Source organism: Erithacus rubecula (assembly GCF_903797595.1).
Source record: "Erithacus rubecula genome assembly, chromosome: 13".
NCBI lineage: Eukaryota > Metazoa > Chordata > Aves > Passeriformes > Muscicapidae > Erithacus > Erithacus rubecula.
In genome coordinates this window covers 9,238,607-9,258,066 of record NC_136665.1, presented here as the reverse complement: position 1 = coordinate 9,258,066, position 19,460 = coordinate 9,238,607, and the positions used below count along the sequence as shown (strand labels likewise).

General features: G+C 48.9%; 1 protein-coding gene and 1 long non-coding RNA gene across 3 annotated transcripts; one reads left to right on the top strand and one right to left on the bottom strand.

Moving 5' to 3' along the window:
* Positions 1–1,406: 1,406 nt before the first annotated feature.
* On the bottom strand, positions 1,407–9,279 carry RPN1 (ribophorin I). The gene is made up of 10 exons (XM_079317180.1): positions 8,682–9,279; positions 7,780–7,844; positions 6,435–6,741; positions 5,981–6,190; positions 4,837–5,029; positions 4,410–4,509; positions 4,004–4,142; positions 3,712–3,831; positions 3,000–3,245; positions 1,407–2,003 (listed from the first exon to the last, which is right to left on the bottom strand). Exons 1-10 carry the CDS (start codon positions 8,907–8,909, stop codon positions 1,821–1,823), a joined length of 1,791 nt encoding a protein of 596 aa, XP_079173306.1. The 5' UTR covers positions 8,910–9,279; the 3' UTR covers positions 1,407–1,820.
* A 149-nt stretch (positions 9,280–9,428) lies between these two features.
* LOC306807235 lies at positions 9,429–19,425 on the top strand. Of its 2 annotated transcripts, none has more exons than XR_013775672.1 (3): positions 9,429–9,589; positions 14,010–14,096; positions 15,240–19,425. It is a non-coding gene; the product is annotated as an uncharacterized lncRNA (long non-coding RNA). The 2 variants fall into 2 exon arrangements; XR_013775673.1 differs by lacking the exon at positions 9,429–9,589 and adding an exon at positions 13,158–13,338.
* The last annotated feature ends 35 nt before the right edge of the window (positions 19,426–19,460 follow it).

Genomic DNA, 19,460 nt, shown 5'->3' with positions numbered 1-19,460 from the left:
AAAGTATCTTTGGGATCACCAGTTTGAACCCTCTTCCTCTGGACCTGCCTGCTTTGGCTGGATGCAACAGGCAGCCCGTGCCCGGCTTTGGATTTGCAGCTGGGCAGGCAGGACTCACTGTCTCAGGGCTCCCCACAGCACCTGCACAGGGAGCAGATTTTAGGCAGGGATTTAGGCTTGCTCACTCTGCTGCCGAGTGAGAGTTGTGGGCATGGGACAGAGCTGGCCCCTGGTGACAATGTGGTGCATGCCTGAGCTCAGGCCTGCTGCTAAACACTCCTCACTAACAAACCACTTTGGAAGCTGTATGGTTCTGAGGCAGAGGGCTTTCCAACTAACTGCATCCTCTGTACAAGGAGAAGAGTATCCCGAGAGGGGATAAAGACAACTTTTATCTCAGATAAAAGGGACTAGTAAGGAGCAGAGAGACAAGTGCTTCTGTGACAGACCTGGGCTATGTAAGTTCAGACCAGAGGGGCAGCAGTGCAGGTAGCCTGGCAAAGGGCTGTGGAAAGTGTCCTGCTGCTTGTGCATATCCAAGCACAAGGCCTGCAGACAGCACTGGCCAGGAACTATGTTTGCCTCAAGCCTCAAAGGGTGCTAGTGCAGGTACTGTAGCAAACTTTCACTCTCAGCACAGCCACATTTGGCACTGGTCTCCTCATGAGCCACTGCTCTGTGGGGAAGCCACGTGCTTTGCTTAGTCTGCAAGCAACATCCAGACTCCCTGCAGTCTGCTTCCCACAGGAAACTGCAGGTGCCCAGGGGAGAGGGCTGCACACCATGTACCACCCCTGCCCTGCACACACACCCACCCACAGGCAGCTGCCACCACCTGCAGCTCAGGGAAAACGGGACACACAGCCCCTCCTGCCCTTCTGGACTTTTCTGTATGAGGATCTCTAACCACTTTGATCCAAACACCTATGCCAGGCAAAGGCAGTAGGGGAGAACCATATTGCTATCCCTATTTGGGGTATTCAACAGTGAACTGAGGCAAGATACACATTAAAAAATCTTAGGAGACTGATATTAGCAGGGGATTGCATATACCCCCAAGGTATCCAAGTGTGAGTAAGGACCTACATGGGCAGCACAAGGGATGCAGGGACTTTGCTCACATGCAGCACACAGTAAGAGGATGGCAGGAGGGGTTCTGTTGTTTTTCTCCCTGTAAGGGTATAGGTGCATGCACATCCCTTGGAAACAAGGGCTTGGCTTTCTCCCCTCTCTGGGTCAGTGCTTTGTGATGAGGCAGAATCCCAGCCTCAGGGCACACAGCTGACAGGAGGCAGGAGTGGTCAGAGCTGAACTCTGTTCCAGAGGGAGCTACATTGCCTGGCCATGGGCAGGATGGGGCCACCCAGCCCCTCCACCTTCCCCCAGTCCAGCACAACACATAGACGCAAGGCAGTGACTGTTTTATTTCAAAGTAGAACAAAGTTATCTTTTATTCTTTCCAGAGCTGCGACATTCAGCTTTGCCCTAAGCGTGTCTGTGCTCAGACTGGCTCCTTGCATGCGTTTACTCAGAGCACATCTATACAGGGCAAACCAAAAGCAGGAGACTTTCATTACTTGGCTGAGTCTCACCTCTGGTAAAGAAACCCCATTACCCAGCCTAACATGATGGCGTGGTCCCTTGCACTGCACATGCTGCCGAGCAGACAGGCTTTATAGAAAAATCTAAAAACAAAATGTACTTTCAGACATTCCACATCAACATTTCCCCTAATTTTGCTGGGAATGAGATTTGGCTCAATGTGTATCACTCTCATCCCCCTTCATACCTCTCCCCTGTGCACAGCTGCTAGAGCAGAGTTACAGAGCATCAAGGATGTTGTCGATTTTGGAGACCAGGTCCTGGCGCTTGTTGGAATGCATCTTCTCGTTCTCGATGTACGTGTCCTTCTTCAGCTTGCCTGCCACCAGCCGCTCCGCCTCCACCGACGACTTCAGCACCAGCTCCTTCACTTGGCCATCCAGCTTCTGAATCTCACTCACCTGTGGCAGGGTGACAAACCAAGGGGGTATTACAGGAGACAAAGCAAAACAAAAAAATCCCTACAGTGAAGCTGAATAGAAGAGATGGCAGATGATAGCAAAAGATTGTCAGTGCTAAGTAGAAACATCTCCGATCCCTGAATGTTGCCTCCTGAGATAATATTATGAGGAATATTCCATGTAACTAAGGAGTGCAGATAAAAGGGGGTCCAAGGACCCAGGAGCCATATTGGCAAGAGACTGTTAAAGAGTATTTCATTACGGATTTTAAAGGCTTCAAGCTAAATCACAGCTCTGACAGCTGGAAGCTGTGTCCCTACAGTTAATGTTTATGATGTGTGAATGGTAGGTCTGCAATGACAGAGCTACCCTTTGAGTTAAATAACAGATTAACCAAGGTTGCTGCTGGCTAAATGGACTTTAGTGTCCCTCACCTGGGCTTAAGTGCCTGTTTGAGGTAAGTGTTAAAATATATTGAAGGGAAGGACAGTGGGTGTGTGCTCATTGTGCCATGGCTTTCCACGTGGTAGATCAAATCACACCCAGAGGAGCATCATGTTACCAAAATTCTGTCAGCACCAAATGCAAATGTACAAGAAAATAAGAGATGAGAGAGAAGATTTTGGGTTGACTGGTGTGAGTAGTAGAGTCAGAACTGCTAATGTGTTGACAGTTTCCATTTTTGCTTAAGTGTCACTGCCATGAGCTCAATGAGAAGCATCAGGATTGTGCTACAAAAGCATTAATCCAGCTGGTTCAAGGACTGCTTAAGAAACAGCACAAGCAGCTTTTACCAGCAACATTTACATGGCTCCATAACTCAGATTACTATAAAAGTAACACTTTTTACACACCATTGCAGAGATCAAGCCATTTTCACAGGAAAAAGCCCAACCTAGACTAGTTGCAGAAACTAAACCACCATTTAAAACTCATGCAGAATTACTGACAGAACCAAAAACAGAAGAGCTTATAAAATAAATTTGAATTTCTTACTTTATCACATAAGTCAGAGCCTTCTGTCTTCAGCTTAGACTGCAGAGAGGCAATTTCACTCGTCAGGGCCTTGTGCTCCATCTCCAAAGACTTTTTGCCACTGTTCAGGGTGGAGATGTCCCGTGACTGCTTGTATTTATTCACTGCTTCATCAAAGTGACGGTACAGCCCAAGCCTCTTGTTCACCAGAGTAAGCACCTGCTCTGTGATGCAGGCAACCTTCATCCTGGCTTCAGCAGCTGGATCCTGCAAGAGAACAGGAGGGAAAATCAAAGCAGTCATATCTTTGACCTGCATCAAGCCATTCCTGCAATCTGCCACAGGGCTGTTATTGAACCTGTTCCCTTTGCAATTAAGTCAACTGACAGTAATTAGGTGAATGGTGGAACTTCTGATTAGGGAAAGTACCTTTCAGCATTCATTCCAGCCCAACAAATAGTTTAACAGTGAAAACATTGTAGAGAAAGAACTGCAGATACTCCTTCTTCTCAGGGGGATTCCTTTTTATGCAGCAAGCAAAACTCTAGTTAGTTTTATGACACTAAATCAGCCCTACAGGAGTACCAGTGCTCAGGTTAAACAAAAACAGGACTTTAAACAACCAGCAGAACTTTGGAATGGCAGGAACATTCAGTGAGAAGTACTGGTATGAAAAATCATCACACAACAGCTGAGAAAACTGCTTATATTCCCACATGGCTCTTCACCATACCTTGGTGATGGAGAAATCCAGTCTCACATAGACAATCACAGTGAAGAACAAGATGTAAAAGGCTCCAACCACCAAGAGAGGCTCTTGCAGCATCAGGATTTTGTTGAAGGTGTAATGAACCTACAAGAGAAGTTCCAAACACTGAGCAATGCCCCATGTTACTGCAGGGTTAACTCCTCCCCTCAGGCAGCAGCAGAACCACCAAAGCAGTCCAGCAAGTGTTTATTTCTTAGTTGTTCTGACTGAGCTGCTGAACTCAAAGGAGGCACAAATGCTCAGAGGCCACACTCACCACAATGTCCTGGATGTGCTGCTCCACCAGGTTGCTCTTGTGTGCCACAATAACAGGACGCCCAAAAGTGTCCAGATATGTGTAGTGAAGCTCGTCTGAGGCACGATTGATTTCATAGGGGCTGTCCACATGGATATTCCTGTGGATAAAACCACAGTCCCATATGACCCCAAGGTGTTTGAGATGATGTAACCCAGGACTTGCCTGGGCAATTGTAGCCTCTAGCACAAGGTAAATTATGCAGTTTAAATAATGCTATGCAGTGAAACAAAGCTGTGTTCCAAGATCTCCTCCATATGCAGAGTCATGGTTTTGATTCACTGTCCCCAGGCCATTAGAGCAGACTGGAGAATTGCCACCAACACAGCACTGTCTGCAGTAACAAGTCAGGAGAAATCACACTTACTTGGCTCCTTCTGGCAGGACAATCTTGACAGTCAGAGAGTCTGTAACTTGCTCATCAAACACGTGGTCAACAAACCTCATCTTCAGGGCATACTGATCACCTAAGAGTGCAGAGCAGACAGTGGTTACAGTTCCTCAGAGGACAAGGGACAGCCTTGAAGCTCAGCGTCCATGGGCAGGAGCAGAATTTGCATGGATAATTAATTGTGCAGCAGGGGGCACTAGCTCACTCAGATATATTTTAACCAGACATCTACAAATACCTGAAGGAAGCACAAAAGAAGTGGATTTGCATATTCTAGAAAAAATAGCTGGCAACTGTTGTTGCTAAGGTCCTGTGTACCATAGCTTTCAATTCTTTTCTGTACAGCAACTACCTTTAAACACACAGGAGGATGTTTTTTATTCCCATCCCCATAGCCACTCACCAAGATTGTAGAGGTATTCGTAGCTTGGCAGGTTATAGCCAATGATGTAATGGGTTTTCCAGCCCCCAAAAAGTGGGAATCGGGGACGGATCTCCATCTCCACAGAGTCATCCAGGACAAGAAGGTGGCTGGTGGAGATGTTCCCAATTTCATCTCTGTAATAGACATCCTGAGCAGCAGCTGGGAGAATTGTCTGTAAGGAGAGAAGCAGCAGGGAGTGCATCAGAGGGGAGTTACTTCCAGTGAAACTGGCAAAACCAATAAAGGCTGGTAGGCACTGAGAAACTGCTCCCACATGAGACATGACAAAATGGCCATTCAGTTGCACTGAGTGGTAAAATTGTGCTATTATAAGCAATCCCACAAGTGGCTGCCAGCACTAAAATCACTTGGCCTCCAAACGAATGTGCTTTCTCCAGCTGAGTTTCAAACACCCCAGACAGCAAGGGAGCTCATCATGCCCACCAGGACAGCAATTCCCTTTTCACTCCAACTTGCTGCCCTAGCTGACTGGGCTTGCTGGCTTTACACTCAGCAAAGTGAGATTTCTGTTTGGCTGCACCACCCTAGAGAATTACAACAATCAATCCTGGAGGCTACAAGCAGTGAGAAAGGTTTCAGATGAGAACACACACTTTTTACATGTGGCTAGCAGAGCCACAGCTTTAATTCCTGTTGAATGCTTTGTGAGCAAGGAATGAATGCATGAGTTTCCAACTAATATTGTTCAACATGAGGAGGATATGACAGAGAGGCAACTCTGAAAATAAAGGGGCTGGGGACAGAATGAATGGTCCTTACACTGTGGAAAACCCAAAGCAGAGACCTCAATACAGGGGTAAGGGATTTAGAGGGTCCCTGAGACTGAAAGGGTGGGAATGTGGAGAAATACTACATGCCCTGATATGTGCAGTCTGTTGGATCAGCAAATGGAATAAAGTGTTTAACCTCCTAATGCTGCTTCCAAAAGCTATTCCTATCCAGCACAAGCTTTCTCTGAAAATAGACCAGTTTTAATATTCCCTTATTACTGGGATATGGTTACCAAACAAAATGCAAAGGACAACTGCATTTTTTTTTCCCTCTGGAGATCTAAGAAAGGGGGAAGCCACAGTTGTAAAAAAATTATGTGTAAGATGACAACCTTAAAGGACTTAACAGAAGAGATCCCACTGTCTGGCTGTCTCTGGTAGTCATATCTGGAGAAAGGCCCTTTCAGCACTGCTCCTGTGTGCTTTAAATCAACTGTCTCTTCAACGGCAATGTTACCCCAGTGAGACACCTCAATGACTCGTGTCATGCTGGTGATGGTCAGGAATGGACTGTTATTTTCATAGTGCACCTTCAGGGTGTCCTAAGGAGGGAAAAAAAGATAAACTGTCAGACCTAAAGTAAGCAGCAAGCTCCCCTCACAATGATTCACTCTGTGTGCCACAGAGAACCCTCCTTGACAGATGCCTGCACACAGTCTAACTCATGGCTGACCTGTGATTTCTGTGTGAAAGCCTCTGCTTCCCACTCTCCAGCCTCTGAGACTCATCTTCCCTATCTGGAAGATGCTCTCTGCAGAGCCACAACCCCTTTGCACAGCAATGTACCTGGCTGTATGGAGGGATGTCCTTGAAGGGGCCGTACTCAATCATGTCCTCAGTGCGGGAAGGGTTGCCCAGCTTGGTGTAACTCTCCACGTTCCTGGAGGCCAGCTTGACACGGGTTGTTTGGGTCTTGGTGACGTATGGTGAGTAAAAATAGTGATTTCCTTCAAAGACCACAAACTGCTTCTCACTTTGGGTGATGTGGGTGGGATAGGGCTGCAGGACGTGTGTGAAAACCATTTCAACAGAGACACGGACCTTGGCTCCTGGGGCCAAAGGAGATGGCAGCTTCACTGAGAAGAATTTCCCACTGGAAAGAAGAACAGGTAGGTCAGGTGGGATCTCTCCTGAGAGAGCATTCAGATCCACCCACTGCAACATCCCCTGCAGACAGAAAACCATGTATCACGTATTTAATGATTTGGGCAGGTATTTCACTTGCTCTTCCAAGACATGGAGATGCCTTGTCCCAGCAGGTGAGGTTACTGTGCTGGGGAAGCAGCACAGGCTGCACTGTGTCCAGCCACAGTGACAGTTTTGCTTCACAAAAAAACACCTTTTCCATTCTTCTCCAGATGACAGAAATTATCTGCATCACAGGAACCATGGCTACAAGTCCAGAAGACAAATCACAAACATCTTAAGCACCTGTTCCCACAAAGTCTGTTCATTCTCAGATTTTGCCCACAGGATCTGAAACTGAAGAATGGCCAGAATGGGAGCAAGGTTTTGGACTGATGTCTAAGGATGCACTGGACAGACCGAGTGATGCTAGAAGCAAACACACTTCATGTCATGCCTGGTGGCCCAAGGGTGGGATTACATGAGACATCCAGCCATGTCAGAAGCTAAGGTCTACCCTGGCAACTTCACAGCTACTACATTCTTGAAATTCAGCTGCACTGTGCTTTTGAGCCACTTTACAGGACTGCTCAGCTCTCATGGCTCAGAAGACACTTGCCTGTAGCACCTACATAATATTCCAAGCTTGGCAGTACAGAGGATGATGCAAACAGCAGCATCCTCTCTCCCAGCAGCAGGAAGAGCCTGTACTGGGCCATGGTACCCAGATCTCTGTAGTACTCTACACACAGCCACAGGGCACTAAACTCTCTGTAGTCACCACTGCCAACTGTCTGAGAGCTCAAAATGGAGTAATGGGTAAGAACATGACCAAATGCTTCTCTCACCTGGTGTCCCAGGGCATTACTCAAGGCACTAAGTACAAGAGACTGAGCAAAGCTGAGGAAGAAAATACTCATGATCTCTAGGTACATGGAAATGGGGTAGTATTTCTGCTCCACTGTGAGGACAACTCTAGGTATTCACCTTAGAGGGAGATACTCACCTTTTGCCCTTAACTTTAGTCTCTTTCACTTCCAAGGTGTTCTCCTCCTCTTCCTCACCTTTCACCTGTTCCCAAAGAACATATGGGATCAGTGTGCTGCTATTTAAAAGACTTAACACATTTAGGGCAAAGTCTGTACAGTTCCTATAAGGAGTTTTTAGGGGGGATGTCCCCCTGAAAGTATAAGCTTATATATAACTAATGTATTAAGGAAAGTTTTTTAAAGGCCCTTTCATAATGTTCATGAATACAAATTGCAGTGTGGTCAGTGTGCAAAAACAGATAGTGGAGGTTTCTGGTAACTCTCATGTTCCTGTGTTCCCTCAGCCTGGTTCTCAAGCTGGCACAGTCACCGAAACTTGCACAAATGAGAATTCTGATCAAATGCTTTTGTGATTTCCCCCGTGACTGGGGAGTGAGCAGGCCACAGTGAGTATGGCTTGACCATTTCAGGTACATCACAAAACTCTGCATACAGGTAAATTATAGAGCACTGTATGTACTTTTCTCTGCTGTATGGAGAGTTTATTTCAAGTGACAAAACTTCTGGGCAAGGACAGAAGCACTGTCCTACTGCTCCGCTGACGTTCCTGCGGGTGAGGGCCGGGTCCCCCATCCCGGCGCTGCCCGGGGCTGCCAGCCCCGCTCCTCGCCCACCCGGGACGGGGCGAATCGCCCCCTCATCGCCTCCCAGCTCCGCCCTCGCCCCGCCGCACACCCCCCGCTGCGGGTAAGGGATCCGGGAGCGGCGCTGAGGGCCCGGCAGTGCCGACGTGTCCCTTCGGGCGCGGGGCCGGGCAGCGCCCGCGGTCCCTCGGGCGCGGCGCTCGCTGCCCGCTCGCAGGCTCACCTGCACGCCCAGGTGGGCCAGGCGGGGCTCGCTGCCCGCTCCCCACGCTCACCTGCACGCCCAGGTGGGCCAGGCGGGGCTCCAGCCCGGGCTCCAGCGCCAGCAGGAAAGTGGAGGCGGCCGCGCCGCCCGGCGCGTTGCCGAGGCTGAGCTCGGCCGAGATCTTGGCCAGGTGCGTGCTGAGGTCCAGCGAGCGCCGCACCTCCTCCAGCACTAGCTCGGAGGTGGTCCCGGCGGCCGCCAGGCAGAGGAGCAGCAGGCGGCACAGCAGCCCCGCCATGGCCGGCACACCGCGCGGGGAGGGCACGAGATGGCGGCGCACGCGCCGTACGGGCACGCCACAAGATGGCGGCGCCCAGTGGAGGAGGAGGGTCGCGATGGCGGCGCCCAGACGCGCTGGGGCCCGGCCCTCCTCTTCCCCGCCTTCCCTGGTGCCTGAGGAGAGAAGCTGGGCGGGCTCTTCCAGAGTCCCGGGGGTGGTTTCGGCTTCGCGCAGTTCTGGCGCTTCCTGGCCCCCGGCTCTGGCGAGTTTGGGCGTTCCCGCGGGGCGCTGGGCCCGTGCCCTTGCGGAGCTGCCAGGCCTCGGCAGGCCTCAGAGCTGCTCAAACGCTGCTTGTTTGGCCCTGCTGGGCTTTCCCACTTCTTCTTCTGCCCCAAAAAACCAGAAAAACCACTTATAATATTACAGGATGCTTAGGATTTTGAGGTGCTCCTCAGCCTTCTCTCCTGCCATGGTACAAAGCAGCTCTGTTTCTCCATCTTTTTAGCAGTTCTTGCCAGGGCTTCCAGGGGTCAGAGATGTCAATCCTGGTGGAAGTGTTGGGTATAGGATGGCACTGGGATGCAGCACTGGGCACTGCAAACGGATAGACTTTGGTGCTTTTAATTAATGCTGCTTAATAAATGAGCCTCAAATTGGGACAGCTCATCTCGCTGGCCTGGCACACATTGCTCTGGAAGGTGAGTTTTAACACAAATAGAGTTTAAGATGAACCCAAATTTTCTGCTTTTATAAATTACTCGGACCCCAAGTAGAAATTAGTTATAAAAGTTTTATTGAGAACTATAAAAAAAAATCGCAAAGCAAAAAGGGACATTGTTGGGAGTGTGGCTGACCACCAGAGGCTCATCCACCAGAGGCAGCTCCACCTTTTATACCCCTGGTATTGATCTGCCAAATGCATATTCCAACATTTTCCTTATAAATGTATATATATATATATATATATATATATATACACACACACACATATATATATATATATAAATTTATGTATGTACCTGGCCCCTCCCAAAGTCTGCAAGTTAATTCTTTTTACAGTCCATTGGTGGGGACTTTCTTGCAGCTTGATTGCAGGTGAGGTGTTGTCATGCCAAGGCCCCCCAGCAACAATCTTCCCCCATTCCTGCTGCCTCATGCAAAGGGCACACGTACATGCTCTCCCTCAAATGTCTCTGACAACCCTCATACCCAGGGTTTTCTGGTGGCAACAACACAGATGGGAGAAGAGAGGATTAAAGGGAGAACAAAAAGGGTCCAAAAACAACCTACAACAACAGTTACATATCAAAAGAACTTTAAACCTTAACAACTTTTAACACACATAATAACCATTCCTCATTTTTGAGAGCCAATCACCACACCACCCATCTATAACACTGCTAAAAACCCACTAATAACTGACAGCTAGGTGATGCCAGAGTAGAAGTGCTACAGGTAGCCAAGGCATGGTAACCAGCCCTGCACTGACTTAAGGCAGCTGAGGAAAGGAAAATATTAGTGGTTTAACACATGTCCAGGGAAGAGGTGATTGGCACTTTATTCCCAAACATCTAAGGCAGATAAAAGCAAGTAACGGATGTTGTCTGCTGTGATTGCCAGAGCAGGGCTTTTGCCTGTGAGCCCTGTGGGACAACAGACCTTTCATGTTTGCATAATGTGATCCAGGACTCGATCTTTCTTTAAGATCCTAATACGAGTCACAGAGATTATTCTTTGATTTGGCCTAAGATTGCCAAGTATCGGAAGAGGATTTCCTAAATTACGTGTTTGGATACAGAGTCAAATAGCCCCTTGGCAAAGGCTAAATAGAATGGGATGTCTCCTGGTGTGCTATGTTCAAAACAGCTTAATTTCTCAGCTAGCCTTCCTTTTCTTTCCTTACCACCCCACCACCCCCCAAAATTCCTATCATGGAAATTTTCTTGGCAGATTACTTTAATTTCCCTTTGATTTATGTAGGCACTGTGAATTTGGCAACTCGCCTTGTAAGCATATCCTAACACAAGCAGGTAGTTTTGTCACCATGTTTCGGGTGACAGTGGTGTTCTCTTCCAGCAGCACAGCAGGAGATGCCTGCAGGGGTGGGTTCCACCTCCTCAGCCTCATGTTTCCAGCCAGAAAAGTGTTCCAGGTCCCTCTGCTCTCCAGGAAAAGCCTGTTTATCTTGGCTTTCTCCAAAGAGCTGGGCTTTGGGGCCTTGAACTGGGTAGGCATGTTCAGGGGAAGCAACTGTGAAACATGAAGGGCTGAGCAGAGCAGCTGCATCTAATTAAAGGCTGGCCAGTGGTGCTGCATCTGGGGACTCCCTCCAGTTGTCCAGGTTGGGTTTGCAAGTTCCTGTGCTAGGAATGGCTGTCAGTGTCCTTCCATGTGTCACACAGAATAAATGAACTCCAGTCAGCCTCTTTAATAACACATGCAGTTCCAGCTCTTTTTTCCCCCTCTCCCTTAGGGCAATTTCTCCTGGTAAAAGGAGGGAACAAAATAAATGCGTATGTCCCTTATGTCTGGAAATAATTGAGCTTCAGTTGTTACATCTCAGGCCAAAAGTTGCTCTCCAATGGGTTCATCCCAGAGGCAGGATTGGACCTTGCTGGTGAATGCCAGTTTCAATATGTGACCCATCCCAGACCCTGGCGAGCTCTGAACCAGACTGCTGTATACTAACCCTGTGTTTGGATCCATTTCTAATTCTGATAACTGAGTCATGCTGAGCCTGTGCATCATCTGTTTCAAGACTTCAGCCCTACCACATAGGCTGAATTTGTCTTTGGGTTGAAAAGGTGCTGCCTTTGGGCTTGTTCAAGGTTGAGTTTGGCTCTGCAGGCCTCTCTTGCCACTACCCTGTGAGCAGTGCCAAACTATTCTTCATGCATGGGGTCAGTCACAGCTGCTCGTGGCCCCTGGCTGGGTGTGATGGTGCTGGGACAGCTCCAGGGATAGCTCTGGGGACAGCTCAGGGACAGCTTGCAGGCTGTTTTCAGCAGGGTGCAGTGCCTGTGTGCATATCCAGCTACCCAGGCATGGTGCCAAGTAACAGAGAGAGACAGGCGTGCAGAACTGCTTTTTCTCTCTTTATATGTTTTTTTTTCCCTTTGTTCTCTCATTGCAAGGAATGTCCCCCTCCAGGAGTAAGTCCAGAGCGCTGCAGGTCAGGAAGCAGCATGAGAGAGGTTACCAGAGCCTGCTGCCATCCAGGCACTGGCAGAGTGCCCCAGTTCTCTGCGTGCTGAGGAGAGAGCGAGTCACCCCCAGGGCCTCGGAGCAGTGGGAGGGGAACAGCCAGGATGGAGCCGCTGCCAGCCCAGCCATCTGCCAGGGCTGAGGGACCATCGTGGTCTAATAAATGCCTCTGGCTGCATAGGCCATGAAAAGAACCACACCCCAGGAAAAGCCCTGTATTCCTCTGTTTTTATAGGGCTGATGCCAAACTCAGAGCTGTGTCATCTGTCAGAGCAATTTGTTTTCAAGGGGGGAAAGAGAAGTTGTTTTCTAGAAGGAGTGGGTTTGCTGTGACCACAGAAGCACACTGAAGCCTGTAGCAGCAGGGAACAGGATTTATTCTGGTGGATCCTCATACCAGTGGGGAGCTTGCACCAGGAATATGCAGGGACCATGATATGTGTTGCTCTCTGAGGAGCCCAGGGACAGGAGAGAGTAAACAAGACTGTGTGCATGTGCAGAAGTCGATCTGGCAATACCTTAAAGATTTTAATTCAAATCTTATCAGTCATCCTTAAAAAAAGTCCCTGCTTCAGATTTTATTGGTGTTTCACTGTTTAACCCTGTGTATGTAAAATCAGCCTTTTGACTGCCAGTGGGAGGCAGAGGGCATTTCTCTCTCTCTAGTCAGTCCTGAGCACAGGTATAAGGTGGCTGAGTGATGGCAGAGCTTACTTAGCCTTGCTAAGGCTCTCAAAAAGCAGCTGGAGAAAAAGAACAACAACAGTCTTCCAGTTATTTTTACAACCTCCTTTTTTAGCTCGTCAGCACAACTCACACTGAGCCTCTGCCAAGCAAAACACACCATTATTCTTATCTGGGATTTGCCTGTGATTTCCATGGAATGATGGTCTTAGGGGGCTGGTTGGAGCTTGGCTCCTACTCTTTGTTCTGGAAACACATCCTGCCTTTGCAGAGAAGCTGTGGTGGTGGTGCACTGTCTGTCCAGAGGCTGCTTCTCTGGATTTTTTCAAGTTAATTTAGTTATTTGCAGTATCCACTCCTTATAGTGTTCACCTTTCCTTAAAATAATTTTTTTCTGGTTAAAAAAAAAAAATCTGTTTTTCTCTCATTGTCAAAACACAAGATTCAGGAAAAAGTAATGAATAAAACCTGTCTGTTAACAGGAATTGTACAAAGAATTGGGAAACACACAGGGAAAACCTGGAAGAATACAGCAGAGCATCTGTGAGTCCTGCAAGGGGTGAGACCATTGTGTGATGTGTGTTGTTGAAACAAGGAGGAAAAAAAAATTGTGGAAAAGAGGACACTTCATCACTTTAAAAAATATTTTTAAACTCTTCTTAAAGCTTACTAAAAATGTAACTGAAATAGCCACAGGCAGGCACTGGCAGGCTGTGAATGAAAAAAAATCTGCTACACGTGTACAGTTAAAATGCAAGGTATGTGGTCCACACAAGGAGAGCTGCTTTGAGCTGGCTAGGTCTGGATTTTGTCATAGGATCAGAGCATGTTTTTTGGATAGAGGGAATAGTGCTGTTTAAACTATATTTAAAAAATTAGGGTGTGATCAGGGCTGCCACTCAAGTGCTTCACAGTTCACACAGGACCTGGGTACACCCACAGCTTGAAAATGCCTTTGGTGGACTGGCACCTGCAAAGCCAGAGCAGGAGAGAGGTGGGCAAAAATGCATATCTTGGAAAAGAGATATGCTGCCTGTCACTGAGAACCAAGGAGGCAGGGAACTTGCTGTCCTGTCAGGTTCCAGAGGAGGAGGCTGGGAATTCTAACTATGGGCAGAGGGGAGACCTGCTGGCTCCTGGGGCAGCAGCTTCATCTCACCCTTGTGCTGCACATGAGCAAATCCTTGCACGGCCTGACACCAAATGACACCGTCTGCTTGTTTGCCCCAGGGCTGCAACCTCCCAGGGCCAGTGACGGAGGCAACAGCACCCGCGTTAGGCTGGAATCAGAGAGATAAATTCATGGAAAGAATCAAGGTAGGAGCACCTGAGAGGCTGGTGCTGACATCCCGCTGAGGTCCTGGTAGCGGGTGCAGGCAGCGGTGACACTTCTGCCCCGTCCAGACGGGGCGATGGAGCCGGTTCCCAGCTGTGAGGGGGTGACAAAGAGCCTCACTGCCCGCTGGCCATGTCCCCTCGGCCGTGTCCATGTCCCCTCGGCCGCGTCCGTGTCCCCTCGGCCGCGTCCGTGTCCCCTCGGCCGCGTCCGTGTCCCCTCGGCCGTGTCCGTGTCCCCTCGGCCGCGTCCGTGTCCCCTCGGCCGTACCCACGCACCGCCGCCAGGGGGCGCGCGCGGCTCGCCGGAGGGGCGGTGCCGGCAAGGGCGGGGCGGGGCCGCTCCTTGGCCCCGCCCCCGGGCCCGCCCCGATCGCTGCAGCCTCACCATGGCAACCGCAGCAATCAATGCCGGGTGGGCCCCGCTCGCGTCCCGGCCGCATCCTCGCTCAGGCTCTTTGTGATGGGCAACAGCCGCCCGGCCTGCGGGGCTAGCGGGCAGCTGGCGCTGCAGGGATCTGCTGGGCTCACTGTGCCTTCCTGCTGCCTGCCAGGCTCTGCTGGGGTCACTCCAGGAGGTGGCTTGTCCCCGTAGTGAAGGACAGGCTGTGCAGTGATGCAGTAACCCGGGTGCCACGGGATCGCCGTGGGATTTAGTGCCCATCTCTCTGATAAGTGCTGTTGCATTTTTCCTCCTAGCCCTTTAAGGTGTGGCAGATGTGGTGCCAGGACCCACCTGAGAACAGTACAGTTCTGTGGTCCATGATACTGTACTCAGTGGCAATGGAGTCGGCAAGGAATTGTCATGGGCCACTGCACAATAAGGGAGTTGCCATCTTCACATGGAGCAATTCCTCTTTCTCAGCTTGTTTCTGGAAAGGGAAGCACATGCTGCTGTATCTATTAGGAACCTGTTATTCGCATAGAGTTTAAACCTGGGTTTTAGAGCTTCAGTTTTGCAGGATCTGTCACACACAGCAGTAAGTTGAGGATCCCGCAGACAGCAAACAAGAGGGGTCATTTACAGATTGGCAGTTCTTTTGCTCCCTCCAGGAGCCCTGAGTTCAAGCAGTGAGATAATGCAGATTTCACACCAGGTTACTAAATTTTTGAATCTGCTGGCAGGGACCTTCCTGGATCATGCTCTGTGAAGTGCTAGCTGGGATTTACATTTCTCCAGCAAAGTCACCCCTGAGCCCCTGCCTGGCTGAATCAAAACCTCTGACCCAAGCCCAGCTGTTCATGGACTCCAGCATGTATGGACGTGGCAGTCAGCAGTGGCCCCTTCCCAAGAGACAACTCATCATGCTCTGCCAGATGGACAGTGGTGATTCCTTCCCATCACAAGTCTCCCAAAGAGAGGGAGCATTAGCCCCTTGTGAATAGCATTGATCTGCAGCAGTGTATGCAGCCACTTTTCTGATAAGAAAAACATCAATGATCAAGGAAAACAGAAATGTGAGCATCTTTTGATCATTTGTTCCTATTAATTTCTCTGAAGGCCTTGGGCTCCTCACACATAGGTCTCCTGCCTGCCTGCTAAGAAAAGTTTGATAAGATATTTGTGTTGTTTTTCCCTGAGTCAGTGAACTGATCCATTCTAACAGAAAGGATGGCAGCCAGTGGTTCACTTAACCCCACACAGGTCACCCAGCAGCTTAAAGACAGCCTTAGGCCAGCCCCAGCTCTGATCTTGGTATCTGAAGAAACTGGGCAGATGTTCCTCAGGCTGGCATTGTGCTGGGGTAGGTGGGATAATGCATCTTCTGTAACCTCGTTGCTCACAGGTTGGTTGAGAACTCCACTGAAGAAGACAAAACCAGAGAGATCCTGTTTATCTAAACAAAGTAAGAGGTGCTGATTTCTATTTGCCAGAAATTTAGGAAACATAGAGCCAGCCCTGAGTGCTGGTACAGAATAACTGGAGCTGTAACACCCACTTATAAGCATTTCAGTTTAGGATTGTGCTTTGCAAGACACACCTTCAATTTGGTGGCTCAGAGATTTGCAAACAGTGAATCATAACTCCCTGGGGTCAGAAATGCAGCTGCTGAGGTACCAGGCATTGAAAAGTGTTGTCCAAGATAAAAGCAAAGCAAACCTCACTGCCCACACACCCTTATCCTTCAAGGCTGAGTATCTTTGTCACAGCCTTTGAAAACATGCACTCAAAATTACACCGGCTTCTTGTGGTTACCATTGATACAGGATTTGCTTCTCCTTTTAGAGCAGACAAGAGGGCATTGCGAAAATCTGTCACTTGAAAAGAGTTGAAGCAGATAGATCTGAAGCTAATCTGCAGCACCCTGTGCTTGCAGAGAGGTGCCTGGTGTTTGAGGTGGGAAACCTGCTGTGGGATATGTCTGTGTCCTTCCTATGGGGGGTCCCAGAGGAACTTCCTAGGCCTCTGCAGACAGTCCCTGTCTCTTAGGATCCAGGATGGACCTGCAGACCCTACAGAGTGTGCTGCATTGCAGCCAGTTTGGTTCCTACCCACAGAGAGCTGTCTCTGGGATGTCTTTTGGCACTGAGTCACTGTTAAGGAAGAAGCAATATGCAAGTCACCTGTCCCGCAAAATGGCCCACTCACAGAGGTCATGTGGCACCAGACTCCTGTCCCATGACACATTCTGGGTGCAACAACAGCATGACATGGCCACCTTTGCCACAAAACGCTGGATGCAGAGCTGATGTGGCTGGTCCCCCCCATCGCACAACACCTCATGCAGAGAAGAGCAGTGACACCAACTGTGGGTCCTGCAAAGTGTTCCAGGCCCTGCCAGCCTGCCTGGCCTGTCCTGCCTGCCCTCATGGCTTAAAAGCCACTAATGGCATGAGCTGAGAGCTCTCAGGCTCACCAGATCTGCACTCTGAAGGCTTCAGTGCTTGGTAAGTAGCAGCCCCTAGAACCTGCTGCTGTGGTAACACACTCCTGCAAAACCTTGATCCCTGAAGCAAGGCCAGTTCTGCAAAGGCCTGTGCAGTTCTGTGCTGGCTGTTCCTCTCTCTCTGTACCTATTTTTATACCATTCCTATGGTTTAAAAAGCCTTTCAGAAATGTCTGTGTTTAGAGGGACACGGATCTGACAAAGTGACTGACTCACTCTGGCCTCAGGGAAGTTACTTCACTCTCTGGATCATCTTCTCCAACTGAATATGAGAACAATCATATGAAATTACCTGGCATACCTCCCAACACAGCTGAAAAAAATAATTATCTGACATTTAGGACTGGCTGTAAAATTGTGAAGGTGGTGGTGGTGGTGTTGCAGAACCTCTGTAGCTGGGGAGGCAGGTAGCTGGGAGATTTGCAGTAGGCTGGGGTGATTGTCACTATTTGTGCCACAGCCTCGTGTGTTTATGGTTATAAATAGGATGTGGATGCCTCTCTGGCCCCGAGCACAAAGTCTGGGCCATGGAAACACCCCTTCCCCTCTGACACTTGACTTTTCCCTGGGCTTTGATTTCCACTAGTCTAGGCCCAGATAATTACACTAAGCACAAAGCTGTGTGGTTACATCATGACCAGCAGCATGGGGTTGTTTCTCCCTGCCTGTCTTGCCAGGGTCAACACAGATACTTGTTTAAGGATATCCCCTGTGATCAGCATGTTGTCCACAGCCTCTGCAGGAGGCTGACTCAAAGGCAGAGTAGGTGTTTGGACCTTCTCATCTCAGGGAGTGAGCTGGCATCTAAGAGAACGTGCCAGCATTGCCACCTCTCAGTATCAAAGAGATGGCAACTCTGTAGTGGTCTTGTGGTTGTTGCTATTGGACAGAGGGAAGCTGTCAAAAGAGTCCAAAGCCATTTCTTTTATGTATCTCTTGTGTCTGGTGTGAGGGGACTTGGACAAGCTGGCTTTGCATCACTGCAGGTTGGCCCCAACCTCCCTGAGGGGCTCAGGCTTCAGTAGCTGCATTCAGACCCTGTAGCAGTGCTTTAAGCTGTTCATCCTCCAGCAGATGCATTTTCTCAGTGAGCACAGATGTAATCCCTGCACTGTGTTCAATGTCCTCTGCACCACAGATTGGAGATCTGCCATGAGATAAAGTGACTGCAGTTGCTTCATACAGTTGGTACCTGGTGATCAAATCTTGTCCAGAGCTACCTTTCTGTTTTCATGTGATGCTGCTCTATGACTTGGAAACTATCAGAGGATTGCAAAGGTGAAAGCATTAGTAGATTACCAGAGCAGTATTTGTACTGCAGACAGGGATTAGGGGACAGGACAGGCAAAAGACTGGGTCTGTGCTCTTGCCAGTAGAAATGCATGGGTGGTCATGCAATAGCAGATTTTTAATGAACAAAATGCCAGCAGAAGCAGGGGGAATCTGCTTTAGACAAGAGAAATCAAAGCATGACAAAGCTTGGAGTACCAAAGCAACATTCTGTGTGTTTACTGCAGTTTAGTTCCCTTTTTTAATTTCCATATGTTAGATCATTATAATGCTAATTTGAGGAAGCTGGTCTGGAAGGCCAAAGTTGACAAGGGAAACATTGCACAGCCAGCTGAGAGAGGACAGCTACACATAGGAATCTCTGGACAGTCAGTTTTCACTGAGGCACAGCCACCACAGCTGGTGCTACATCTTTCTGGACACAGAGGCAAAGAAGGGTCCCAGGCTGTTCCCAGACATGAGAAGGAGGAACTGCAGGACTCTGAAGAGATGAAACATGCTGAACAAATATCAGGGGAATAAGGAGACTCTCCCCAAGCTTTTATTGTCACAGATGATCAGGGGTAGGGTAGCTGTGTGTCCACAGAAGAGGGTGTGAATATATTAAGCACCGTGGGGAACCTCAGAAGCTCTCAGCTCAGATCTGTAGGTGCCACAGCTGAGGTGATGTCCTCCCTGGGCCTCTCTGCAGGTGTTTTTGTATCACTGTTCACTCTGTCATCTCATGAATGAGAAGGGAAAGGGAGGGGCTCTTTTGGTCCAAGGATAGAAGCAAAGAGGTAGTGTAAGACATATAATGTTTTATTGTCTCTAATTGGATCAGGAAGGTTAGTAAATAGAGATTAGGTGACACAAAAGGAAGAAAATCAAAGCAGGAGACATTCTCACTTCCTGGTTTAGAGGAATGAGTGCATGAAATAGGTTGAGGTTTCTGCACCAGTAAATGTCTAAAGACCTGCTCCTGTAACCTTAGAAATCCACTCGGCTGTGTGAATGCCCCTCAAGGATAGAAAATGGATTTCTTCAGAGCAGTGTTAGTGACTGGGAACGATTGGCATTTGGTTTCAAACTGATCCGTTTTTATGGATTTTCATTGGGATTTTGACATTTTATAGTTTCCTTCACAGGCTGCTAAAACTCAGTGCGCTGTGCAGCTCACTGCAGCCCA

Excerpts from the sequence above, each read along its gene's own strand:
- RPN1 (XM_079317180.1), bottom strand. The coding sequence starts at position 8,909 with ATGGCGGGGCTGCTGTGCCGCCTGCTGCTCCTCTGCCTGGCGGCCGCC. Across the intron at positions 6,191-6,434 it reads ACATCCCTCCATACAGCCAG|GACACCCTGAAGGTGCACTA; the intron begins GTACATTGCTGT and ends TTCCCTCCTTAG. Across the intron at positions 4,143-4,409 it reads GTCCTGCCAGAAGGAGCCAA|GAATATCCATGTGGACAGCC; the intron begins GTAAGTGTGATT and ends TTTTATCCACAG.